Source organism: Perca fluviatilis, chromosome 21, assembly GCF_010015445.1.
Source record: "Perca fluviatilis chromosome 21, GENO_Pfluv_1.0, whole genome shotgun sequence".
NCBI lineage: Eukaryota > Metazoa > Chordata > Actinopteri > Perciformes > Percidae > Perca > Perca fluviatilis.
This window is the reverse complement of record NC_053132.1, coordinates 8028201-8056158: the sequence shown is the minus strand read 5'-3', so window position 1 is coordinate 8056158 and position 27958 is coordinate 8028201. Positions and strand designations below refer to the sequence as shown.

Sequence of the window (27958 nt, the reverse complement as noted above, 5' to 3'; positions counted from 1 at the left end):
AGGCGGATCAGCTGAATAAAACACTTTTATGAGTGTGTGCTTAGAGTTCCGCGGTGGGTGCAGCCGGATTGTCCCGGACGTTCCATTTGCGCTGCGGAGGCACTTCACTTAAAAACACTGTTGGCTTTACTTGGCGACAAACGTTGTAAAAGCGCTTTGGCCGGCGGAAATGCGTGCAGGAGCGACCAGCTGTGTGGGAACTGGGGACGCGGTTCCTCTGCTGAAGTGTCAAAGGTCTGATCTGATCCTACCTGGAGCGACTCCTCCGGTTTCACTGCAGGACACCACTGCGTCAGCAACAGCTGTCCTGCAGCCGCGCACTGGCTGCCACAAGGGGAGAATTGGGCTGCGTCCTCCAGTGGAAGGCTTTACGGAAGACTTGATTTTTGTATCTTGGATTCTGTGGAAATATTTGCTTTACCGTGCAAGGTAACCCGCCACCTGCCGTCTGTAGTCTAAGCGTAAAGAGGATTTCTGCATATAAGCTCAGGATATCAAAAGTTTCCTGTCCAGCTGCAGGTTGAAGGGTTTGCTTCGAATTAGTTATTATATATATGTTGTGGTGCTATTTTATGTATTCACTGGTCGTGAGTTTGCCGGCTATTAATCTTAATGCTCCTGTTTCTTTGGATAAAATGGATTAATTTGGCAAATTCCTGATTTTAAGGTTATAGGCTCTTTGGTTTATTTTTCCTCCTTCTCATTTGGAATATAACGGAGAACCATGTAGCTGTTGTTTTGATAAAGAGCATTTAAAAGGTAGGAAATGTAATTGTAGGCTAAATGAAGCAAGGTACGCTTTATAATCTGGTGCACTGCTGAAGGGATTACATGCAAATATGCGTTTTAATAAGAGCGCCTTTGTTCTAATAATAAACACGGGCCTGTAATTGAGCTTAGGTCAAATTTGGAATTGGTAGATTTATGGCTTCTCAGCTGTGTGTGTGTGTGTGTGTGTGTGTGTGTGTACATGCAGTGCTGAACTAGTGTTTTACTATGTTACACTACAGTACATGTATTATCAGAGGGAAAACTGCGCATGAGCGTCATATAGGTGTTCACCTGCCAGGTGAATATCTCCCTGAAGGCACATGGCTGTACTATCCAGTGTGGACACTTTGCAACCTTCTCAGTCTCCACCACTATGCCTTCTCCCAGAGGGACAACGTTTTATTTTTAGCTCATGTGTTCATGGCAGATAGGCAAGATACTGCGATGCTGTGGATGCTCATACCCCACAATTTCTCCGCCGTTAATCCATGTGGCTCATATCAGAGGTGTGGGACTACAGAGACAGCCTGGCTCCATGCAGGCAAAGCAGATCTTTGGACACAGTGGAAGACATGGAGACTGGTGTTCATACTAGATCCTGTCAACTCTTATGTAACAGGATGGGCTCCGACAGTGGAGCCCCAGCTGCAGTAGTGGATGGGGATCATCAGGGGGGGGGTTTAACTTCTTAGATTGAGTTTTTTGTTTGCACATTGCATAATTTCCCAGTTATTTTTTGCAAACCTTCCTTGTTTCATCACATACTGTATGTGGTAGATGGTATAAAATCGTATTCCTGTTAAATGCATAACGTGTAAATATGTATCTGTGGTCTTCCTCTGCCTGAGTGTGTTGCATCACATGTTCTTGGACGCAGAAGGTGTCGGTTTTGAGTTTCTTTCACCAAGTGAGCCCGTGTGACTGCTTGGCCAGGCCTCTGTATTTTCCAGAGTATTCATAAGGTAAAATAAGGCGAAACATGAGTAAAACTTTTCTTCTCCAAATCTAATTTGTGTAGTATAATTGAGATCGACATACAGGTTTGTTGCTTTCCCCATTTTAATATTATGTTTTTTTTGTTTGTTTTTTTTACATTGGTTTCAACATTTGCAGCTCATTCATGGATGTTTGTGTTTTTTAAGGACATGTGTAATGGAGACTTGATAACTAGGACTGTAGCTGTAGTTGGTTGGCAATATGTGACCACTGTGGTGCATGAATATGATAATAGCTCCCCCTGGTCCCTCACAAGCTGGATGAAATAGTCTCCATATCATTTCCACATGTAATCTACTTAGATATCTGTGCAGCGAGTGCAAAGGCCAAATGGGTCAGTTTGATGCAGCAGAAATCTGTTTAGAAAGCTGCATTAGACTATATCAAAGAACAACATTATACCTGGTTTATTTAAAAGCTTAATTTTCTTTATTATTCATCTATTAGTTTAGGTCCAACTAAGGAGACTAAGATGTTTGTGCTGAAACATTTGTTCAGCCAGACACGCATTATTTGGCGGCATCCTCCTAATTAATGCCTAGATTTATGAATCAGTAGGCCTATATGTCTCGCTTAGCCATCTAACCATTTTACTGCACCAGGGAGATTACGCTAGGTCTTCACAGCTCCTCGGTATGCAGCAACGGAGGCATACTGCGAATGACGGCAGATGTCCCCATAGCAGCAACATAATGCACGTAGGGATAAAATGCAGACTGAGTCCACTGTGCACACATCTGATAAAGACATCAAAGTAAGACTCCGAGGGCTTGACCCTGAGTAGTTGCTGAGGCCATGAACATGCTGATGATTTTCAGTCGTTCAAAACATGCATCTGGTGGCAACACACAATGACACGGTGGGGAGTAGGAACAGGTGGAGAGGTCTGTTTTTAATGTGGCTCCCTACGGAGTTTGAAATAAGGTTAACTGGTGGGTGACAGGGTGTTGAAGCAAGCTGGGAGAGAGCGAAGTACAGTGCAGCAAAATCTGACCCCGTGAGAACAGGAGCACGGTAAATGTCAAAGGACGTGTGGATAAAAGCCCTTGTTTGCTCTGTGGCTCTGTTTTTTTACAACTTGACTACATTCCAGGAGTGTTAAGGGGACTGAGATGTTGGACAGGTCTTTAAACTCTTCAGGGCAACAGAGTTAGGCCAACAAATCATTAAAATTGATGAAGATATAAGGTCTTCATACCACTTGACCATGTTGTCAAGTGGTATTTCTGCTCATCTAGTCTAGTTACTCATCAAGTAAAACATTTCACATTACAGGCGATTCGAATGCTGAATTCTAGTGAACTAAACTTTTTTTTTTACTGCACAGCCTCTCTTGATGTATGAACTCGAGCTACCCTTGTGACAAAAGCCAAAAGCTACTTCGGCTAGTTTCCGGAGGTGAATATTGGCATTCGCATTCCCTCGGCCGGCTAGTGTAACCCAGAGGTGTCTACATTACATCGTCTATATCCTCAGCCGGAATGTCACGGGGCACATGGCCTTCGCTGACATGCAAAGTGATATATATATTACTGTCGGGGAAGGCTTCTGAAATCTAACATTGCCTCCTTCTTCCTCAGCTCGCCACCTGTCCTCAGAGCGTCTGAACGAGCACGGCCTTGTGATGAGTTGATTGTCTTCAGCTAGACTCTTAAAATCAAGTAGATTTACTCAAGAACTGTGCTTCAGCAACATTTTGGAACGACTTACCACGACTTACTACCATTTTATGTTCCTTTTAAACTCCACTATATCTTTAGAGGGAACTAGTATATGTTGTACTGTACTACATTTATTTGACAGTTAGTTTACAGATTACAATTTTACATTAAAAACATGCAATACCTTTAAAAAAAAATACAACAACTTCGTAAGATTAAACCAGTGGTTCCCAACCATAAAAAAACAGTGTCTGGCAGGGGCCCTTTGCCAAGTTTCAGATGATGTTAGCAGTTCTACAAAAGAGACATTTCCCCTCTAAACTTCTCAGATGATTTCATTTAAATCATAATAGTTTAAGGCCCAAAGAGGTAAAATTATCCATTATTTCACAAAATATAAGCAAAGATCATATAAACCTAAAATAATAGGAAATATGTGTAGCAGAACTTGTTGTTTTCTTCTTTCCTCTCCCATTAATCATCTCACCGCCACGCAGATTTCTCTTGTGACCGTTAAGAAGGGCTCGACCCTCTGTTGGAAACCATTGGACAAAACTACCTGAGTGTATATAAAGTAGTTCAAACTAGCTCCATCTCCAGCAGCTAAAACAGTAAATGCTGCTTACGTATTGATGCATCGGTATGAACAATCTAATAATGTTATCTGGAAGGGTACTTGGAGAGCGCAGACCTTCGCCAAGGCCATGCCCTATCTTGCAATGTTAACCAAAGTGAGAAATAATTTGTGTATCTGCCCCGTGATTCAGAAACCGAAATATAATGGGTTCGTCCTTTGCATATGCTACATGCTTCCACCAAGTTATATGAAAATCGGGCCAGTAGTTTTTACGTAATCCTGCTGACATCCTTCTTGTTGGAGGTAATTGGGTTACACTTTACTTTAACTTTTCTACATAAGACTGACATGACACTGTCATGAACGTGTCATAAAACATTATAAACAAGTCATAAACGTTTATGACATAACTCTTTTTTAGTAAGTGTCATTCGGTTTTGTCATGACACGTTATGGTTAGGGTTAGGGTTAGGGTTAGGATTAGGGTCAGGGTTCATGTGTCATGACTGTGTCATGTGAGTGTCATGTATTCATGACAGTGTCATGTAGAAAACTTAAAGTAAAGTGTTACCGGTAATTGTATATCAGTCACACATTTTACTGTAGAACTAGTACTATTACTTTTGATACTTTCAGTATATTTAGCTGATTATGAATAGCTTACTCAAGTGCTTTAAACAACATTTCACACCAGAGATTATACTTTTGTAATCTTACTTAAATAGGATTTTGAATGCAGGACTTTTACTGGTAACTTAAGTAAAAGATCTGACTATCATTGAATCAAACACTGGTAGCGTGCACTTTAAACCATTTGCTTTTCAGACAGGACTGTTTTTTTCTGGACATGTTTTATGATGACTTTAAGCGTGATATACAGAATCTATTTTGACTGATACTGAATATCGCACTCTACTTGCCTGTAGCCTACTCTTGGCTCTTTCGTGCGAAGAAACACACACTGATAAATGTAGGCTAGCTACAAAACTTAATACGGCACCAAAACGTATTATTTACCTAACTGACAAGGCAACAACCTCTTCAGGGAGGCCTTTTTGGAAATTGGCAGGTTTTCAATTGAGGGTTTTAAAAATAAATAAATAAAAAAGGACATTTAATGGCTTCAGCAGTAATGGTGTGATGTAATGCAATCAGGAAATGTTCCCCATAAGCCACGGAGAAACGCATCCATTCTCAGGTTGTGTATTTTAAGGTTGGCTCCGGGTCGAGGCCTGCGGGGCCCACGGCTCTCAGATTGGGGGTTTGAAACGGGATGATGAGAGGGGAAACTAGGGCTTGGTAGGGAGTAGTAGGTAGATGTGGAGCTGCACAGGTTGCCTTGATATTGGTAATAAATCTTACCAATATCAAAATGTTTTCTTTTTCGTAGGATAAAGGAAATATTTCCCCATGTAGTATTACTGCTTAAGGAGAAAAGAGACAGTCAGTTGTGTGTGTGTGTGAGTGAGTGATTGAGGATGCTGGCTTTGATGAGTGGAGTTAAGATGGAATGATTGAAGACTTGCGTTGTGAGAAAGAGGGATTTAGATCCTCAAGTGTCACGTAGCAGGGTTGTAAAGTAGCTGATAAGGGGTGTGGAGGCGGAAGCTTAGTGTGTTTGAGGCCCCCGTGTAAAATAGAAGGTAGTGGAGAGAGGAGTCAGCTTGGTAAGATAAGTTGGCATGCTGTCCTGTTTATCGGAGGGATGTGAGGCGCAGAGCGAAGGCTCAGCCAGGAAGGAATGAGCGGAGTCATCGCGCCTCTGTAACACGACGCTCCGTCTTGATTGCCTGGAGCAGCTGGGCAGCCACCGTATCTGTGCGAGCGTGTGTCTCCTCGTGTGCGAATACATCATTTTCTGTTCGACTGAGGTGGTTTGAGGAGGCTACATTAATGTGTGTGATCAGTGGCTATCACTGTGTCTCTTGTTGCCATGTGGCTAGCGTTGTGTGTCTCCTCTCTTTTTACAGCCTGTTATCAGCTAGTTTGTCTGTTTTGGTGATAAATGCCATGTCTGTATTCTTTGCAAAGTCTCTGTATCTTAGTTTCAGAAGATGTAGACATTAAACTTTTGTTTAATAGACTTTATTGCAAGTGGTGACGTTTCAAGGCGACAGCCACAGCTTGGCGCTTTGTAGTTCCTTTTGATTTTTATCTCAGGTTGTTGTTTTTTTTTTATGCACAACTGTGTATCGAACAACTTTCCTTAAATGTATTTATTGTTAGCTTAAGGCCCACTTATAGTTGCATATTGTTTTTGTCCTCAAAATATTTTCAAATCCATATCAAGAATAATTTGCAATTCATTCAACTTCAAATCATGCAACATTTGCAAAATGCATATTAATAGTGTTGCTCTCTAGCAAATATATTTTCCCTCAACATGTTTTAGTCCAAATTTGCACATACTGTATGTAGTTATTGATTAATAAAACACCACCTTCAGGTTAAAGAGTTGTAAAAGTTAACAACTATTGCTTAAGCAGTGGTATCTTTTGTTTTGTAGGGTCCATCCATTTAAAGGATAATTTACTACTTTATTATGTCCACGCTAGCAGGAGCCTAACCTTAGCTGCTCCAGAGGAAAGCAAACTGGTTGCCTCTCACATCAAAAGATGTAAGCGGATGCCACTGGGACCCGACATGGAGCGTCTGCTAAGCTAATAAGTAATCTGATGTACACAAGTAATGTCATGGGCTCTTTAGAACGGTGGGAAAGTCTGAGCGCTTGTCCCACTTGTGCATCTAGTCATTTTGTTACCATCTTGACAACTTTAAGTGCTTGCGGTGCAGTAAGAGGTGCAGGGTCAGAGATGTGGGGCAGGAGGGTGAGGGGTGTGGACATAGATCAAAGACACGTATAGAGAACTTTTAGCACAGTGGTTCTCAACCTTTTTGGCTTTTGACCTCTTAAAAACGTGTCTTCATGTGACCCCTCACCAGAGGGTTCAAATGTTTTGAGCAGTTCCACCAAACCTGATAGGGATTGTGTCATTCAAATAATCGACACAAGGAGAGGTAAAACAATCTATTAGTGCACCAATAAATGAAGAAAAGTACTAAAACATATATACATGTGTGTATACATTTTGTTTTGTGTTGCGTGACCTTGTCAGATTTATCTTTGGACCCATTTTGAGGGTTGGAAACAACAGTTTTAGCACATCTGCAACCCACTTGTGTTTGAGAGAAATCACTCGAATCATTGATCATCAATAAGATTGATTCATTTCATTTATTGAGTAAAAATACCAAACATAGGGTGCTGTCTCTTTCTTTCCCCTCTGTCGTCTCTTATTGTCATTTGTCTTAATAAAAGTATATAATGCCCCAAAAAATATATTTAAAAACAACAACATTTCTCTATTTTATATAACTTTAAACTCAATGCATTTGGGGATTTAACTGTCGGTCAAAGCAAATAAGTGACTTGTATTGGGAATTTGTTATTATTTGAATTGGTTGATTGAGCAATAATGAAAATAATGGTAATTGTTGATGGGACCAGAATTGGATGAGTCTTACATTATTCTATATCTTGTGTTTTTTAAAATATTCAAATAAATGTTAATGGTTGAAGTCAAAATTATTAAGCTTTCTGTGTTCATTGCATCCTATAATGTACTGTTTTCTCTGTATTCACTCCTCATCCTCCAGCTCCTTTTAGGGAAACCCCGGTGTGGCGGTATCCCTTCGCGATGCGAAGATGGCGCCCCTGCTCCCTCGCCGAGGCACCGATGCGTTCCGCCGCTTCACCAAGGAATCGCTGGCGGAGATCGAGAGGCTCAAGGATGAAAGAAAAAAGGCTGCAGAAGTAGAGGGCCACAAGGTGGTAGAGGGCCACAATGAGGAGGAGCCACCGGCCCCAAACGCTGATCTGGAGGCGGGCAAGAGTCTGCCCATGATCTACGGAGACCCTCCATCAGAGCTGCTCAACACACCTCTGGAGGACCTGGACCCCTTCTACGAAGACCAGCACGTCAGTCTGAGCACATCTGGGTCTCGCATGGCATTGAAAAGCTCAGCTGAAACACACACGTAGTGTTTAATGAGCTTGATGCCATCCCTACATAACCTTGAAATGTGACAGGATGTATTACTTAAATTTCAGCCGCATACAGTATCCCTTACGTTATGTACACCATTTCATTCGTGCTATGCATACGTTACAGTTAAACCATTTCCAGATTGTCATCACTAAGTATTTATTGAAATGAAGGAAGTGTTATTAGACTCTATACTATCTTGCATTCATACATTATAATCTTTTGAATGTTTTTCAGACATTCATTGTGATCACTAAAGGAAACACAATCTTCAGGTTCAACGCTGAACCGGCTTGCTACATTCTGAGCCCCTTTAGTTTGGTTAGAAGAGGAGCCATCAAAATTCTCATACATTCATATCCTTTGAACTATTGATGCTTGAGCTTTTGAATTATTTTGTGTATTTATGTTTTCACCTGGACATGAAGTGATGTTGAGTGGGAATGTCTTATATCAGTGGTGCAAGAAGTGTTTAGATCCTTTACTTAAGGAGATGTACTAATACCACGCTGTGAAAATACTCCACTACAAGTAGAAGTCCTCCATTCAAAACCTAATTCAAGTAAAAGTATGAAAGCATTAACAGCAAAACGTACGTCAAGTATTCATCGTGCAGCAAAATGTGTATTCCTATTATTATATCTGATGTTTCTGGATCAGTATTCCTGCTGCATTAATGTGTATGATGCATTTTACTGCTGTATGTTCAAGATTGTGCTAATTTCAACGCCTTTATATACTGTAGGGTAGTTTAATCCACAGCGATGCATTATATTCTTTAAGGTCATCATATGTTTTGTAGCATCGCTGTTCTGTGAGAACCACTTATCTCGAAAAAGTTTTATAACGTTTCATGGTGTCGGAAAAACAGCCCTGTTTTCAGCTTTGTGACGATGCATTTTCCAGCCGATCATAGAGCCTTTTAAAAGAAATAGTTTCTCATCACATAAAGGAACATTTCATTCTTCAGTTTATCGCAGACATTCAACATCTGGAGATACTGTATATGATTTTTACTGGACAGGAAGCAGATGAAAAACTGTAATCTTTAAAGAAACTAAAGCTGTCAGACAAATGTAGTGGAGTAAAAATGACTATTAACTTCAGAGATGTAGTGGAGTAGAAGTATAAAGTTGCATAAAATGGGAATTCTCAAATAAAGTACAAGTACCTTGAATTTGTACTTTAGTAAATGTACGTGGTTACATGCCACCACTGTCATATGTGTATGTTATACATGTAATGTCCATGTTTGTTTCCTTAATCCTGAATTAAATTATTTAGCCTGTTCATCATGATTACGATTCTATCGAATTGTGTATTCATGACGCTGAGCAACCCACCAGCATGGAGTAAAACTGTTGAGTGAGTACTTCTTTATTGTAGTTTTCAGTGATTTCTGTGTTACATTTCATACTTCCACATAGTAACTTGTGTTTCTTTCCTAGGTATGTTTTTACTGGTATCTATACCACTGAGGCAACAATCAAAGTGTTGTCAAGAGGTTTCTGTGTTGGGTCTTTTACATTCCTTCGAGATCCATGGAATTGGCTGGATTTCATGGTGATCAGCATGGCGTAAGTACACTTTCATCTAACTTGGGGCTGCACGATTTGGGGAAAAAAATCGAATTGTGATTTTTCTGCCAGATATTGTGATTACGATTCTATACGCAATTTATTTTTTTATTTTTTTAAGTTTAGCTAAAGTTCACTAAAAAAGCATTAATATAATAATAAAAATAGGAATAAAAAATGTTAAACCAAATGTTACACCAAATATGCGATTAGCTAATCGCATTCTTTCAAATCTCGATTTAGATTTGAAAACGATTAATTTAGTCAGCCCTTATCTAACTATGTTGTTGCAATTGATATCAAAATAATTGTCTTATTACATATTCTCCACACAATAAAAAGATTTGAGTGCATACATTGCTGATAAACAGAAGTAACAAAAAGTAAACCTTTTGAGACAAATGATGAGCCATTTTGAAAGCTGTCATTGTGCAGATTTTTGTGTGCATTTCAAGCCATTTGGGAAAGGAAATTGAGTTGATGAAATGTAGAGTCTTATCCGGCTTTGATTCATGGTTTGATGTCTTTCCACAGATACGTCACTGAGTTTGTTGACCTTGGCAACGTGTCAGCTCTCAGGACCTTTCGTGTACTTCGAGCCCTTAAAACAATTACTGTGATTCCTGGTATTTTTAATATTTTACATGTATTTCATTATTTGTGTGTGTGTGTGTGTGTGTTAGACTACATGAGTATGAGTGTGTAATTTCACAAAGGAAACCGTATACATACATACAATTTCATGTTTAAATTAGAATGTGGCATTATGTTTTGTGAGAAGATTAATAACTGATTAGTACTTGTACTCAACATTACAAGACTTGTTTGTTATATTGATTATCATTTGTTGTTGCAGAGCTGTTTGACTTTCTGAGATATGCCACTGGAACATCACTTGTATTTTGTCAGGTTTGAAAACCATCGTGGCCGCCTTGATCCAGTCGGTGAAGAAAATGGTGGACGTCATGATCCTGACCGTCTTTGCCCTCGCTGTGTTTGCCCTCGTTGGCCTTCAACTCTTTATGGGAAATCTGCGTCAGAAGTGCGTCCGATGGCCCATCCCAACAAATGAAACGGCATTTGAATTATTTAACTCCACCGCCACGTTTAACAACACCATGTCTTTCAACAACACCATGGGCGTCAATGATACAACATATTCCAACGGCACCTTCAATTTCAATGAGTATATTGAGAACTCTGGTATGTTTAACACATTATTATGTCTCTTATTTTAAGCTGATATTGTCCTCAGTAGAAAAGGTTTCCACGGTTTCTTGTTCTTCTTGTTTGCCTTTAGAGAATCACTATTTTTTGGAAGGCAGTCTAGATGCTCTACTTTGTGGAAACAGCTCTGATGCTGGGTATGTATTATGCACACTGACACATCTGGTCTTAGTGTGTTTTGGAGGCTTTGAGAGCTATATTGGAGCACGATGACTCTTCTTCTTTGTTGATAGAAAGTGCCCAGAAGGATACACGTGCATGAAGGCTGGGAGGAACCCCAACTATGGCTACACCAGTTTTGACTCGTTTGGCTGGGCCTTCCTGGCCCTCTTCAGACTCATGACGCAGGACTACTGGGAGAACCTTTTCCAGCTGGTTGGCACTTCTTTCATTTGTTGCAAACAGATTTACGATGTCTAACTTGTAACTTTAAAAAAAATCATAGTTACGAAAAAAGAAATGTGTCCTTAGTTCTCGTAGCTTCTGTTTTGCTCCAAACACAGATCCTTCGGGCGGCTGGTAAGACATACATGCTGTTCTTTGTGGTGATTATCTTTCTGGGCTCCTTCTACCTCATCAACCTAATCCTGGCTGTGGTAGCCATGGCTTATGAAGAACAGAATCAGGCAACTCAGCGAGAGGCCATCGAGAAAGAGGAAGAGTTCCAGCGGCTACTAGAGCAATTCAAGAATCAGGATGAACAGGTAACTTTTACAAGCAATGCAGAGACAGCTAACCATATATTTACACGTCTGCTCTTTAAGAGCCGTTATAAAAGGTTAACGTCAGTTGGTAAACTCTTTTTATTTTTTGCAAATTACAAATTGCCCCTAAATAACACGGATGGTTCCGTACAAAGCTCTTCGCAAGTAAATTGTAGGATCCGATCACTACTTTCATTGAATTCTGGGTGTTTTATTCAAATTTATAGCATTTGAAAAATAATTTTAAAATGGTTTCAAGACAATATCCTTTTTTGAAATGTTAACCTTTTTTGACCACAAATTTAAAAAATAATTGTAAAACTAATGGTAATAAGTTGGTGTAAGTGGTGTACATACTGGTGGTAATGGGGAATAAAGCAGCAAAAGTGATTAAAAAAGCATTAAAAAGTGTTCATTTTTAGTTTGGACCTGGGAGGACAACACAAGGGTTAACTTAATGACTGTGGTTGTTGCCATGGGACAGCTTGTAGCAAAAATGAATCACATTTTTGTTTGGTTCCTTAATACCGAATTATGACAAATACCTGTAATTTCATGATTCAAGTGTGATAAAATAAGTAATGTTTCACATTTTTTAAATTTTTTTATTTATTTTAAGCTTGGTAAAATGTATAAACGTGTTAATTGTCAACAAATGACTCATTTTGTTGCCATTTAAATTGAAACAAGCACTTAAATTCAGTTAATTCCTTTTTGCAATTATTGTACACCTGTACCTGTACACTGTCTACCACAAATTTATATTATATTTTATATATGTTATATATCGTATCCCTATATTTAAAACATTTTTTTACTTGCATGATTTTCTTTTTGTACATATGTAATGGTCATTGTTGGAGGGAACCTGAGATCTAAGATTTTCATTGCCAACAACTGTGCTTCTCTGCGATCGTTGTGCATTTGACAATAAATAACTTGCAACTTGTTTTTTTGTATCTCACAGGCAAAAGGTCTTGGGAGCCAAATCACTCTAACCAGTAAGAAGTCGCTCAGTCATCACACCATATTTGATATGACGGATGATGAACGAAGCCTTGGACATGATGAAATTATCAAGGATTGTAACGGGAGAATCATTCCCCGTCTCTTAATCAGAGCGCCCACCATGGTCCAGGTATAACGGCCGCCCTCCGGTCACAGTTAATCCGGTTAATTTGAAAAATGTTGTTTAGATATGCAACTGACAGATGTAACGTCATATTTTGCAGTCTGCTGCAGATTACGAACTCCAAGAGAAGTCATTAGGCTCGGTGCACAGCAGGCTTCATCTGGAAGAACCAGGCCTGACAAAGATGACTGCTAGTGCTTTGTCTGTGCTCACTGCAGCTGCTATAGAAGGTAGAGTGCCAATGAAGATAGAAACTTAACACTGATAATGCACCAACAATTCTCAAACAGAATCCCAAGATATAGGATTTATTTTCTAGCTGTGATTAAACTGTAAGTAGACGACACAACAGCACCGTTATGTCTATTTCAGAGTACTGTTTTTATGCTCAGCGGCAGGGTGTAAGCAGCAGCTATAAATGTTCAGTTCCTCCAGGGAATGAAGAAATACACAAGGCTTAGTTGCCGGTTCTTAGAGGACATGCTCTAATGTGTGCTTTAATTACTTAGATTATCAAGCAGTTGTTAACATTATACACACATTTTATCCAAGGCCAATACAGTAGCATTGTCTTGAGCTTGCCATAATCACATTGTGTGCTGGAGAAATCCCTGTCAACATATTATGTCGCGCCCCCATAGTGTTAAGCTTTGGCTATTTCAGCTCGACTATAACTTGGCACAGACATGCTTATTAATGTCACTCATCATTGCTCTCTGTTAACTGTATCATACACATCATTTTAAGATATGCTTGGATCACATGAAGGTAGACTACCTAATTTGTTTTTTTTCTTTGTCTAGAGTTGGAGGAGGCTCAGAGGCCGTGCCCACCCTGCTGGTACAAGTTTGCGGACATGTTCCTGAAGTGGGACTGCTGCCCGCAATGGGTGTTCTTCAAAAAGTGGATGCACTTTGTGGTGATGGACCCTTTTGTCGACTTGGGCATCACCATCTGCATCGTGCTCAACACCCTCTTCATGGCCATGGAGCACTATCCCATGACGCCAGAGTTTGAATACATGCTCTCAGTGGGGAATCTGGTGATTATTGCCCCGTTACATTTCAATGTCATCGCAGAAATGCTCTTACATCTCAGACTTGATTTGAAAAGAAGTGTATGCCCCTATAGGTTTTCACCGGGATCTTCACAGCGGAGATGTTCTTCAAGTTGATGGCCATGGATCCCTACTACTACTTTCAAGTTGGCTGGAACATTTTTGACAGCATCATCGTCACTCTCAGTCTGGTGGAGTTGGGGCTGGCAAATGTCCAGGGCCTGTCTGTCCTCAGGTCCTTCCGTCTGGTAAGAAAAGATAATATATGCATCCATTCAAACAAAGAGAGGACTGCCTACATTATTATTCACTGTCTTTGCTTGTGTGTCTGTCCTGTGTTGGAGATAGCTTCGTGTCTTCAAACTAGCAAAGTCCTGGCCCACGCTCAACATGCTGATCAAAATCATTGGTAACTCAGTAGGAGCTTTAGGAAACCTGACTTTGGTGCTGGCCATCATCGTCTTCATCTTCGCCGTGGTGGGTATGCAGCTGTTTGGCAAGAACTACAAGGAATGCGTGTGCAAGATCTCCGTAGACTGCGAGCTGCCGCGCTGGCACATGAACGACTTCTTCCACTCGTTCCTCATCGTGTTCCGCATCCTGTGCGGGGAGTGGATCGAGACCATGTGGGACTGCATGGAGGTGGCCGGAGCTGGGATGTGTTTAGTCGTCTTCATGATGGTCATGGTCATCGGAAATCTAGTGGTGAGTGCAACAATTATTCATTCACTGCTGATCCATATCTTAAATCTGAATCATGGTGTCATGTCATTTTACCCTGGGCATTCAGACCGAAAGTAGTCTCGCTTTGTCAGACCATCCTCCACAGCGTCGCGGAGGAGGGTCTGGCTAGTCCACACAGCATTCCGGGATGGGAGAAAAACGTGCTCTGGTTTATTGGCATTTCTTTAAACCAATCACAATCGTCGTGGGTGGCGCTAAGCAGGCTCGGTGTCGCTGCTAAATTGCCTCGGGAAGGAACTTGTTTTGGTGGAATGTGTATGTTCAAATGTTGTTTTAGTCGTGTAACAGAACTCAGATTGGACAGACTATCCAGCTGTCTGGATTTACCCTGCAGAGATCTGAGGAGCAGTTAACCATAGTCCTCAGAAATCGACCTGAGTTTATAATTCCAACACAAAGAAAGCGGAAGGTAACGGACATTCGGCCGAAAAGAGTGAAATCCGGCAGAATTGTTTTTTTTACCAGAGGGACAAGGATGTACAATCCAGAAAGGCCAGTTTGAGTTTTATATATGAATTTTTTTGATTCTCATTTGCATCCACAAAGTGGTCGCTACTCTTCCTGGGGTCCACACAAAAACAATAACAATAGAAACTATTTAAAATTGCTGTTTAATAAAACAAGTAAAGGCAAAACAAGCCAAATACTAGAAGGCCCCTCAAAGAGTGCATGTTCTATCTCGCAATGTAAACATTCAGACTTGAGGGGTAGCTCACATGAATTTTCATGGTCGGGAACTAATTTTTTACGATTACTACGACACCATACAAATGTTACACAAATGCCCAATTTCAGAATGTTAACCAAAGTGAAAATTAATTTGTGCATCTGCCCTGATCCAGTCCAAAATGTAGAGGGGTTCTTTCTTAGCCCATGCTACACCCTTCCAACAAGTTTCATGAAAATCAGGCCAGTAGTTCTTCCTCAATGTTTAATCATATAAAAACCTAATTACATATCAGTCACAATGGACATTTTACTTTTGATACTCAAAGTATATTTTCCTGATATACTGATTAGGGGTGTGCAAAAAAATCAATTCACATTTGTATCGCAATTCAAGGTCTACTGATTCAAAATTGATTCATAGAATTCTTGATAGGAATCATGCTATATGCAAGTATTTTGGAAACACCACAAACTTGAGAACCCCCATGGTACGCCATCACCCAGAGATTAACATTAAAGACGTAGACGAACAACAACCTAAAGTACCTAACATGTCAGTCAACCAACGCACTCCTTCAATGCTCTAAACTCCCACCAAACACTGAACGAAAAGCTCTTTTTATTAACAGTTTTTAGTTGCAAAAATTTTTATTTTTGTGTGAAGACATATAAAGTAATATCAATACTACATTTAATTGGTTGTGTTTATTTTCTTTTAAATTGTATGTCTACTGCAATCATATGGGAAAAGTAACTACATTTATATACTGTGAATCGTTTTTTGAATCGAGAATCGTTTTTGAATCAAAAATCGATTTTGAATTGAATCTTGAGCCTAAAAATCGATATCGAATCGTGACATTTTCTGAATCGTGCACTCCTAATACTGATATACTTCTGTAAACTCACTTAAGTAGGATTTTGAATGCAGGACTTTTACTTGTAACTTAAGTAAAGAATCCAACTACCACTGAATCAAACACTGGTACGTAACGTGCACTTTAAACTATTTGCTTTTCAGACATGACTGTATTTTCTGGATGATGACTATAAGCATGACAAACAAACAGACAAACCACACCTCACAGAAAACACGACCTCCTTGGCAGAGGTAATAAAGATCCGAAAATAAGTGAAATGATAGCAGAATTATCCCGCTTACATTAAAAGGTGTGTTTGCACGTATTTAATTGGTCAACCCACTGTGTTGCTGGATGATGTCGCACTTCGTTGCGGTGAAAGTTGAGCCAGGCTAAATGTTTTTTTTAATGCAATGCCCCTGCGTTTTTTGGCTGGAGCCCTCTGCGTTAGCACCCCCACTGTACCAACACAGTTGTCTCTTTGAAATCAATCGGTCTGAACACGGCCTAAAGCTGATATATATACATGTAAGGAAACATAGAAGACTGTATGATGTTACACAGCTCAATTTCACTGAGATAAAAATAGTTATTTCTCCGTTCATGATCAGGGTAAATAGACATGAAGATTCTTATTTTGTGACTGCGTTGTCAGTGTCTTTTTAGTCTGCGCTTATATCAGTTTACTCAAGGAGATGATCATTCCTGAGCTCACAGATGCTGCCACTCAACTACACGTGCAACCATCACGACCTCGAAGCTGTCAAGCTGACAGACTATTTAGAAAAATCTAACAATCTAACAGTTATCTTAATATAATGCCAGGAGATTTTCTGGCCTGCATGTCTCAGCAGTCTATTGTTAACCCCAGCAAGGACCAGATGCCAAGGACAGACTCAGATGGGGGGGGCACTGCAGTATCTTAGGTATTATAGTATGAGTAATACATACATAAACACACAGGAGAGAATACAATACATTTATTTGAATGTTTTTGGAGCTCAAAAGTGGCTTGAGCTACACTGTAAACACAGATTCTAATATAAAGAATATCAACACCTACTATTTCATATGATAACTGTTCACTAACCTTTTCACACAGTGTCTGGGTGAATTTGCGTGAAGAGTTTGTGATGCTTAGTGAAGAATCCTGAATGTCTGGGGCACGGAAATACTGTCCCTGACATTTTAACTTGGCCTCACAAAACAAGGACGTAGGACAGATAATACAGATGATCACACTAAGACATCATTTCAGCATCGTATTTAATGACTAGAGCCGAAGCCATTTCCTGTTAGGTTATTCATAGAAATGGAAAGGAAATGGCTCATCATCAAGCTGACAAAGGTATTGCAATGGCCGCACTGTGCCAAAATTATCACAACTTTCTTATGATGCACAGTATTTTCACTGACATAGAGGCATATATTATACTTACACACTTGAGGTGTGTGTGTGTGGGGGGGGGTGGGTTCTATTTAAATCAAATGACTTGAGCCACCAAACAGTGGTTTTGACCTTGAGTGTGTGCTAAGATCCGGCTCAAGAAAGCATGCTGCCACTGAAGGGACAAACACAGCTGAGACAGCTGAGCGAGCAGAGCTCAGGTGGCAGGGGACTGGGTGTTAAGGAAAAGTAATTTGATAGCAGATTGAAGCGTAATCGATGAAGAGGTAATTGTATTGGGCCATCAGCAGTTGGAATGAATTTAACTGGCATGTTTAGGGATGTGTTCTGGTCATTTTGTGCTCATTATCTTTCCTCTTTATGATTTAAAAAAAAAAAATGCTCCTGATTGGGGCGCATGGGTAGCTCACCAGGTTGAGTGTGCGCCCCATGTACAGAGGCTCAGTCCTTGCCGCAGCGGCCGCCGGTTCGATTCCAACCTGTGGTCCTTTGCTGCATGTCATTTCCCGCTCCCTCCCCCTTTCCTTCAACTGTCGTGCCTAATAAAGGCCTAAAATACCCCCCAAAAAAGTCTTTTAAAATGCTCCTGAATCTCCTGAAATGAGAGCATTCTCATTCTGCATTCTTGAGTTGTTGCCTAAGAAGAAAGAAAACCACTTCATTTTAAATATTATTTTATATATTTTTAAAGGCTCATATGATCATTATTAAGAACGTGGAATTCTTTGTCTAGAATTATTAAAGGAATAGTGCAGCATGTTACACTCGTTTGCTTTATTGCGGATAGTTTGTTGAAAAGATCGATACCATTGTTGTTCAATCTGAAGCTACAGACCGCAGACACTTAGCTTAGCGTAAAGACTGGAAGCAGGGGAAACTAGCTGCTAGCCTGGCCACGTCCAAATTGCTGACTCCCTGGCAACCTTACTGTGTCTAAAAGACTCACTGCACCCGGCCAAGAAATCCTGCAAATAACCCCACATAAAACCACAACTTATCGTTTTAACATACGGAGTTAACAAACAAGATATTACATGTCAATTAGAGGTGCTGTTAGGCAGATTTTTTTTTAAACTTTGGACAGAGCCAGGCTAGCTGTTCACCCCTATTTCCAGACATTACGCTTCAGATTTAACTGATAGACATGAGAGTTTTATTGGCTCTTCTATTCTAACTCTCGGCAAGAAAGCGACTATTTCCCAAAATGTCAAACTATTTCTTATAAAAACCGAGCATCTCACATCAGCATGTTACTAGAGCTGCTCTATAGGAAACTGAATTTAGAACAACTGGAAAATCACCTAACCATCATGTCTGTGTTTTGTGCCGCTCATCCTTTCCCCTCATCCGTCTTTACTGATTCACAGCTCCCATACTGAAATGAGGGAGATGAGCCTGCCATGTAACCATGATCTCCCGCTAAACCTGGGAAAGAGGAACCGAGAAATTGACTAACAGGTTTAGACACTAAAGATAGCTGCGTCTGCAACAGGAGGCAGACAACATAATATTCATTGAAGTGCCATCACTGGACCAATTTGATATGTGATGTGTATTTGAGCCGGACTTTTAGTCCAGCGACGTCTGCATTCTTTGACACAGCGATTATTAAATCAATCATCATTTCAATCATTTTAATTTTGATAGAAAAATATTATGATTTAATTCTCATCCAGTAATCACAGATTCTCGATATTTCATACACTGTAACTGCATACTAAATACAGACTGTGTGCATCTGTTGCAATGCAACGTCAGGATAAATGAGGAGGAGAATAGGAAAATCCCTGAGCAAGACACTTAACCCCTAGTTGCTCCAAAGGTGTGTGACCTCTGATATGTAAGAATTGTAAGTCGCTTTGGATAAAAGCGTCAGCTAAATGACATGTAATGAAAATGTTTTAAGTCTACTATGCTTGAAAAATCAGATTTAGACTTCAGCATATGTATTTATCATTGCCTTCACATTTCTTTCGTCAGGTGTTGAACCTCTTCCTGGCCTTGCTGCTCAGCTCGTTCAGCGGAGACAACCTCTCCACGGGGGACGACGACGGAGAGATGAACAATCTCCAGATTGCCATTGGCAGGATCACACGAGGCATCGACTGGTTCAAAGCGTTCATCGTTCAAACTGTCCTGCAGATTCTGGGCAGAAAGCCCAAAGAGCCCGAGGAGGGTCCGACCGACGACGAGGACCCTAAAACGGAGGCAATTGAAATGAACCACTTGGACACTAGTCAGGATTTCAAAATGGCAGATGGGATACCTAATTGTTTGGTTGAAGGCCGGCCTTCTGGATTTATTGTGGATGGAGAGCTCAGTCTCAATGTGCCAATCGCTCAGGGAGAGTCAGACTTTGAAAACCTGGGTGAGGATGATGACGATGATGCGGATTGTGCTGATGACTCAGAGATTTCAGATGAGATAAATAACCTGCATTACTCGGTAAGTACAGCAACAGCATCTATATTTTAAAGATGTAACACTTTTACTTGCAGTGTCAATCTCAGAAACTCAAAAATCCCGTTTTCTGAACACCCGTTGTCCTCTCTGACAGGCTTTACGCTCTGCCACTCAACAGTATGAGTACTTCCCCTCTTTTAATGACACTGGACACATTGACAGCATGATATACAATACATGCAAACTAAAAGCCACACTGATCGTGACAATTATGAACACATCCCCCAAAAATGACCTATTCTGCATCTAACACACCTCACAAAGAATGCTGCTTATAAAGTAGTGTACAAGATAAAGTGTGGCATGTAATAAATCGCCCACTTGCATGGTCCTCATGATAAGCCATGTGAGAGACTCTTACAGAGCCATTTCCATACTAAAAGTAACCACTTTTTAATCTCTGTTTTGGATATTTCAAAAAAATCTAATTTGTAATTTAATATGCGGTACACCATGGTGCACCTACACAGGTGTTGACATTCTGTGACTGACTGGACAGACTGTGCTTCATTGACATTCCCCTTACACTCTGGTTAGGCAGTATCACATTACATTTCCGTTTGACGAAATGTACCTGCACTCGGCTCCTAAATAGAATTGAAGTCACGTTTTTCTGATGTGGGTAATAAATAATATATAGATTAAAATGATGACAAACTGTGTATGAAACAGTGTAGGAAAATGATGCTCCAATTTAAAGATTTAAAGATTTCCTTTATTGTCATTGCATTTAAGTACTGGTATAGTGATAAAACACGCTAGAACGAGCACATCCGTTCAGTCAAAGTTACATTTGTTCACTATGGCTTCAATAGAAGTGAATGAGAAACAAATATTTTATTTTTATGTGAAAGAAAGCTATCAGAGTATGAGGAAGATGTCACTCAAGCAGCGTCTGTAGATTCCCACACAGTTCAGATAGAGGTCCAATCATAATTGAGAACTACTCTGTAGGTGTTCTGCAGAGCCTGGAAAATTAACGCTCTCCCAGATATAAACTATAAACGCAAAACTAATCAAATGTTAAAATATTTTTTTTGGGAAAAAGAAACTCGTCCCACTGTATATGAATGCTTCCTAAAGTTCATTCTCTATTCCTCTGCTATTTTAGGAAAACTTAGAAGATGAAAGTATCTTGCTGGGAAAAGGCAAAGTGAGTAAATCTGTAGACCGACATGAACAAAACAAAATTGTATATGGGGTTCTGCTCAAAACAGAACACTCAATAATGTATATTTAGCACGGTGGCTTTGTAACTGAGCTTCAATTGTAATTCTTGACTAGCTGATGGGTGCTTTGAATGATGGGGATTCTTCAGTGTGTAGCACAGTGGACTATCAACCACCTGAGCCTGAACCAGAAGAAGTGGAAGAAGAAGAGCCAGACCCAGTGGAGCCAGAGGCCTGCTTCACTGACAGTATGAACAACCACGATAGAACCCGATCATTTAACCACAAACTGTAAAATGATCTTCTTACAGACAATACACCTTTGATTTTCCTCTCCCCTCAGACTGTGTGAAGCGCTGGCCGTGTCTGACTGTGGACATCACCCAAGGTAAAGGCAAGAAATGGTGGAACCTCCGTAGGACTTGCTTCACTATTGTGGAGCATGACTGGTTTGAAACCTTCATAGTCTTTATGATCCTCCTCAGCAGCGGAGCTCTGGTGAGTGCTGTCATCAGTGCAACAAATTTAGAAATGTTGACTGTTTTATGATAGTGTTAAGATACTGTATTACCGTTACAACGTGTATTTAAGTATCCCATATCTTTCTTTGACAGGCCTTTGAAGACATAAACATAGAAAGGCGCCGAACCATCAAAATTATTCTGGAGTTTTCTGACAAAGTTTTCACCTACATCTTCATCATCGAGATGCTCCTTAAATGGGTCGCATACGGCTTCAAGACCTACTTCACCAACGCTTGGTGTTGGTTAGACTTTTTCATTGTAGATGTAAGTTTTGCCATCTTACCTTCAAGCTGACCTGTATGTGTAACTTTCAACAGAACATGCGTACAAACGTGTTTTATGTCAGATAGAGTCCGTGGTAACACTTGAATAGGAAATGTCTTGATTCTGCCACAGATTTCCCTGATTAGTTTAGCTGCCAACTGGATGGGATACGCTGAGCTTGGACCAATCAAATCGCTCAGGACTCTCAGGGCACTAAGGCCTCTTCGAGCGCTGTCAAGATTTGAAGGGATGAGGGTGCGTTTTCGGCTGTGCGACCACGTTTGAGCAATGTGCACGGCTAACATTGATGTAGATGTGATGCAAAAGCTGTTATGTCTAATGCATTATCATACTACTTTGACTGGCTTTCCTCTACAAAGTGTGTTGAGTGCATGCTTACACCATGGCTGCTGTACTCGAGCGGACTGAGGTAAGACTGAGTATGGTTAGAACTTGATGGCAAGCTTGTTACTCACTCTTACAAACTAAACTAAACTAGGTAATATATTTCAATACATTTGTATATAATCCCTGAACTCTAATGAAGTCCTCTCCTTTCGGGCAGGTGGTGGTAAATGCTCTCGTTGGAGCGATTCCTTCCATCTTCAACGTGCTGCTGGTGTGTCTGATCTTCTGGCTCATCTTCAGCATCATGGGAGTTAACCTGTTTGCCGGGAAGTTCTACCGATGCATCAACACCACCACAGAGGAGCTGTTCCCCATTACGGAGGTCAACAACCGGAGCGACTGCATGGCTGTCAAAGAGGCCACGAAGGACGCCCGCTGGGTCAACGTCAAAGTCAACTACGACAATGTGGGACTAGGCTATCTGTCGCTGCTTCAAGTGGTGAGGAGTGCTGTTTCCATAATGGTATACTTGGAAATAAAATGGTTGAAAAAGTTGTTCAATGACAGATTTTTGCTCTGTGTTTTCAGTCAACTTTTAAAGGCTGGATGGACATCATGTATGCTGCCGTTGACTCAAGAGAGGTAGTTATTATTTACAATAGTACATTTAGCATTAAATGTGTTGGTATCCATTTGTTTTATAGCCCTATGTATCAGTACTTAATATAGGGGAAACGTATTAAATTTAAAAAAGCCTGTGTACAGACCATTTATTTAGTCTATGATTCTATGTCCTCTATAATTTAGGTGAATTACAAAATGATGTGATAATATTTAGAAAAATAGTTGAAGCACCTTATGAGAATGAAGATTTACATTAGAAATTCCCAAAATCTTTAAATAACTTAATAAGAATTTTGGCTTAGATAGTGTGTATATTAATTAGCATTTTATTGGGCATGGCTATAAATAAAATAAATAGTAATAACAAATGCAAGTCTGGATTTCAAATACTCTCCTTCCCCTTTCTTACACCTCCCTGCTCTTTAAGATAATTGAATATATACTGTATGTAATATATATGTGACAGATGGTGATGGTGAAGTGAGTCCAGTCTCTGGATCAACGAGTACCCTGTCTGAATATCATATTCCAGTATAACCTTTTATCCCCTGTCTTCCCCACTCTGTCTCACACCAATCTTTCTTACTAAAGCTTAAAATATTGTGTTCCTTTTCAGGTAGAGGAGCAACCTTCTTATGAGATCAACCTCTACATGTACATTTACTTTGTCATCTTCATCATCTTTGGCTCTTTCTTCACACTCAACCTCTTCATTGGTGTCATTATTGACAATTTCAACCAACAAAAGAAAAAGATAAGTATCTGCGCCAATACTAAAGCGATTGATTTTTCTTTTTCTATACTTGTTGTTACCTAATTTAAATACCTATAATAAAGATATTTGTATTATGTTGTGTCTGCACTTTGGAGATAAAGACATCTTCATGACTGAGGAACAAAAAAAGTACTATGAAGCCATGAAGAAACTTGGCTCCAAGAAGCCACAGAAGCCGATTCCACGTCCAACGGTATGTCATTCATTTAAAACTTAAAGACTATTGTTTTATGTTGAAAAGCATAAATAAAGGTAGCCCTAAGTAATGACACACCAGCTCGGCAAGCGTGGTATGTTGATGTCAATAGTGACCCCTGTGTTGACCCTTTCTGCACACTGCTGGTGTGAACAGGCCGAATGACCCTGTTGGAATTGTGTTTCTGTTCCTCGCTGTCCCTTTGACCCGCAGAACCCAATCCAGGGATTGGTGTTTGACTTCATCAGTCAGCAGTTCTTTGACATCTTCATCATGGTGCTCATCTGCCTCAACATGGTGACCATGATGGTGGAGACGGACGACCAGAGCGCAGAGAAGGAAGATTTCCTCTTTAAAGTAAACGTGGCTTTCATTGTCGTCTTCACCGGCGAGTGTGTGTTGAAGCTCGTTGCCCTGCGACAATACTACTTCACCAACGGATGGAACGTTTTTGATTTTGTTGTGGTCATCTTGTCCATAGCTGGTGGGTGAATTACATTACTTATAAATCTACAAATTGCTACTGTGTTCAAACAGACAACAGGTGTAATATATTGTCTCCTTTTATTTCAGGTACAATGCTCTCAGACATAATCGAGAAGTACTTTGTGTCACCCACTCTGTTCAGAGTGATCAGACTGGCCAGAATAGGCAGGATTCTGAGACTTATCAAAGGAGCGAAGGGCATTCGGACGCTTCTCTTCGCTCTAATGATGTCACTTCCTGCCCTGTTCAATATTGGCCTCCTGCTTTTCCTCGTTATGTTCATATTCTCCATATTTGGCATGTCAAACTTTGCCTATGTCAAGAAGCAGGCTGGAATCGATGATGTATTTAACTTTGAGACGTTTGGGGGCAGCATTATCTGCTTGTTTGAGATCACAACATCAGCCGGCTGGGATGGACTTTTACTTCCAATGCTGAGCAACGAGTTTCCAGACTGTGATCCAGACTTTGAGAACCCAGGCACGGATGTAAAGGGTAACTGCGGCAATCCGATCATGAGCATGACATTCTTCTGCAGCTACATCATCGTCACATTTTTAGTGGTGGTCAACATGTATATCGCCATCATCTTGGAGAACTTCAATGTGGCGCAGGAGGAGAGCGGTGATGCACTCTGCGAGGACGACTTTGAGATGTTCAATGAGACTTGGGAGAAATTTGACTTAGATGGATCTCAGTTCATTGAGTATAGCCAGCTCTCAGATTTCTGTGATACCTTGCAGCCGCCGCTGAGGGTTTCCAAGCCCAATCGGCTTCACCTGATTGAAATGGATCTGCCCCTGGTCATTGGGGACAGGATCCACTGCCTGGATGTCTTGATGGCCGTCACACAGATGGTCTTGGGAGACACGGTGGAGATGGCGGCAATGCGGCTGAGCATCGAGGCCAAGTTCATCCTGAGCAACCCCACCTCAGACTCCTTTGCACCAATTACGACAACGGTGCGCCACAAGGAAGAGCAGATGGCCGCTGTAGTCATTCAGAGGGCTTACCGCAACCACCTGCTGAAACGCTGCGTACGCCACGCCGCTTTTATGCACCGCCGTAAGAGGGTGGGTAGAAAGGACGAAGGTGAAGACCCACCAGAGAAAGAGGGTATGCTCGCACGAAGGATGGGAGTGCTCTATGGGAGCAACGTGGACCTTGCAGGGGAGATGGAGCAGGCTGATTTAGAAACTCTAGCAAGCCGACAGCCTCCTAATCCCGAGACATTGTCACATTACACAGAGGCCCAGTGCGGTCCAGAACCCCCCGAGCCAAATATCATTGTTGTACCTGTAGAAATTACTAATGAGGTTTTATTACATTCTGCCCCCAACCCACACCTCTTTATCCTACATGCAAATCTGAGAGAGACGATTGTATAACAAACAGCAGAAGACAATTAATCATGTCTCCCCCCACCCCCCTCCTTTTTTTTTTTTTACCAGTCAAGGAAGTAGTGTTGGCATTTGATTTTCCACATTAGATGTTACACAGTGCTAATGAATGTGTAAACAGCATATTTGATCATTAAAATTAACAAACAATTCCTGTATTTTTTTAATACAATATTTAGTTTTTCTTTTTGGATTGAAGGTGAAACTGGAGCACATGGGTTTTCTCCGATAATAAAGACATCAGGAAATATAAACCACAATCAACGCTAAATGGGAAGTAACTAAAAATAAACAAGTTTACACATGAGTTTACACATGACAAATGATTTAATTTGGCTGAAAAAAACAATAATATGCTAAAATATACAATTACCAGTTGTACGTGTTTAGTAACATGGTTGAAACCTCTCATCTGTGGCTGTGATGCTTTTTCTCTGGATATTGGTGGGAATGAATTGTTTATTTTAATTGACATTTCCAAATTAAAGCTATAGTGTATAGTTTCTGCCACCCCCATGAGGAATTCTAAGTCCTCCCCTCCACACATTTGCTAGTAGCCAAGGAGGACCGAGTAGGACACGGAGGATTTAAAAAAACGTGATGGACTCTTCAGAAGAGGTCATTATCTTCACTCGAGTTTCTGCGCGCGAAAGTCACCAGACGCCACAATCTTCTGAACATAGCCATACTGAGAAACACAGAGTTGTGTGGAGCTGCTAGTCTTAATTAGCTTTGTAGCAACTCATTTGGCAATGGCTTGAATGTAACGGACGTTCATTAATGTCAAAAAGTTACGCACTAAAGCTTTAAGGGCACAATTACAGATATGATTTCTCAGCATTTAAATGTACACTGGCTTTGAGAGAACTGCATCACTTAATGTCAGCCGGAAAAAAATATTGTTAGTATTTGTTGTTGCAAGATTAAACATCATAGTGGACCAGAATCTGTCATTTGATAGCTTTCTAATGAAAAATCAATCTTGAAATTGCAAGATTGAGCACCCTGTTTTTCTGAAATCTTTTTATTTTTATTTTTTATAAATAGTCATTATAATGCACACTTTGGTTGAGGCCTTCATTTATGCCAGCAATAACTTTGCTTTTGGTATGGCTATTACCAGAAAACCAAAATATGTGCCCCAGTTTCTAACTAAAGAGTAACTTGAACAACACATGGGAAAACCTGAATGATCCTTTATAGGTTGTTATGCTGTGTTTATGTTATACACAGTGTGAATACATTTATAAGCAACAACATATCCATCTTCTTCCTCTCATATAACATGAATGCAGCACTATTGTCTAACTCTACAGAGCAATATAAAGTAGTATACTACTTCATCATGAGAGCCACACTGAAATTGTGCTACTTCATGACAAAAATGGTTCAATCAGAGTCCCCTCATTTGTTTTCTTTTTTGAAAAAATTTAAAACCGAGCAAAACCTTATTTCTGCTTACTTTTAAGTATGTGGAATCTCATTAATGAGAAGGCTCTACATGCTCTTATTTAATTTAGACACTAAATGATCTTCTTTGGTGAAGTTAGTTTTGTACTTAACTGAAAAATTCGTCTTACCTCGATCAGATTTATCCCGGTCTACCAGTGAAACCCTGATCTCTGTTATTCTTTATTAGTTAAGGATAACATGGGCCAGCTAATGCAGTCAACATCTGAAGGCCCAGTTTATATTGCACTATTTATATCCCTTCCATGCCGGTCAAGTTGAAACAGTTGCCTGTGTAAGACCGAGAGACCTTCCTGTTTTCTAAGATGATTTCATCACTGATATATGCATGTCTTATATATGTTTTTGTCTATTTTTTTCTGTCCCCTCAGATAACTCTCAAAACGCTGTGACTATAAACTTACGATGCTAGTGTTTACATTAACAGAAGTGCTAAGCTCCCTGTTCATTTCAACCATATTTGTCTACTTTAACAACAATAATTCTAGCAATACCATAATCTAAGTCATTGTACATTGTAAACAAGGTTTTGCCTCAGGTTGCGTCAGGTTTGTCTTTTGACTTGATCTCAAGTTGATCGGGAATTTTTAAACGCAGCTAAGTGTTGGTTTAGTTAAACACACGACTCTGAAGCTCTGAAGTCCAATGAATGTGTAGATAATCACACCCGTTTACATATTTACAAAACAATCTTCATGCGCAGTAGTCATCTCAAGTCTGTCCTCTTATAGAAAGGTTGTTTCACTTGCTGTTGTGTAAGTCTTAACTAAATTTCAAATGTCTTACTCTGAATATACAACATAAGCACTT

General features: G+C 40.2%; 1 protein-coding gene across 4 annotated transcripts; it reads left to right on the top strand.

Moving 5' to 3' along the window:
- The first annotated feature begins 57 nt into the window (after positions 1–57).
- Positions 58–26185, top strand: scn4aa (sodium channel, voltage-gated, type IV, alpha, a). Of its 4 annotated transcripts, XM_039788575.1 has the most exons (27): positions 58–429; positions 7663–7984; positions 8289–8407; positions 9327–9416; positions 9500–9628; positions 10163–10254; positions 10538–10831; positions 10929–10992; positions 11089–11230; positions 11359–11559; positions 12527–12697; positions 12792–12921; positions 13495–13733; positions 13823–13996; positions 14097–14453; positions 19410–19874; positions 21004–21045; positions 21177–21309; positions 21405–21559; positions 21676–21849; positions 21982–22104; positions 22415–22696; positions 22786–22839; positions 23438–23575; positions 23685–23789; positions 24006–24276; positions 24366–25666. In XM_039788575.1, the coding sequence occupies exons 2-27, from the start codon at positions 7712–7714 to the stop codon at positions 25664–25666; spliced, it is 5718 nt and encodes a 1905-aa protein (XP_039644509.1). In that variant the 5' UTR covers positions 58–429; positions 7663–7711. The 4 variants fall into 4 exon arrangements, with proteins under 4 accessions (XP_039644509.1, XP_039644510.1, XP_039644511.1 ...); XM_039788576.1 differs by lacking the exon at positions 58–429 and having other exon boundaries at positions 7712–7984; positions 24366–26185; XM_039788577.1 differs by lacking the exons at positions 58–429; positions 7663–7984; positions 8289–8407; positions 9327–9416; positions 9500–9628 and having other exon boundaries at positions 10206–10244.
- The last annotated feature ends 1773 nt before the right edge of the window (positions 26186–27958 follow it).

What these genes read in the sequence shown, in the direction of transcription:
- scn4aa (XM_039788576.1), top strand. Translation starts at nt 7,712, where the DNA reads ATGGCGCCCCTGCTCCCTCGCCGAGGCACCGATGCGTTCCGCCGCTTC. An exon ending in ATCAAAATTCTCATACATTC is followed by an intron (nt 8,408 to 9,326) that starts ATATCCTTTGAA and finishes ATCCTGAATTAA; the next exon opens with ATTATTTAGCCTGTTCATCA. An exon ending in CTGCCGTTGACTCAAGAGAG is followed by an intron (nt 22,840 to 23,437) that starts GTAGTTATTATT and finishes GTTCCTTTTCAG; the next exon opens with GTAGAGGAGCAACCTTCTTA.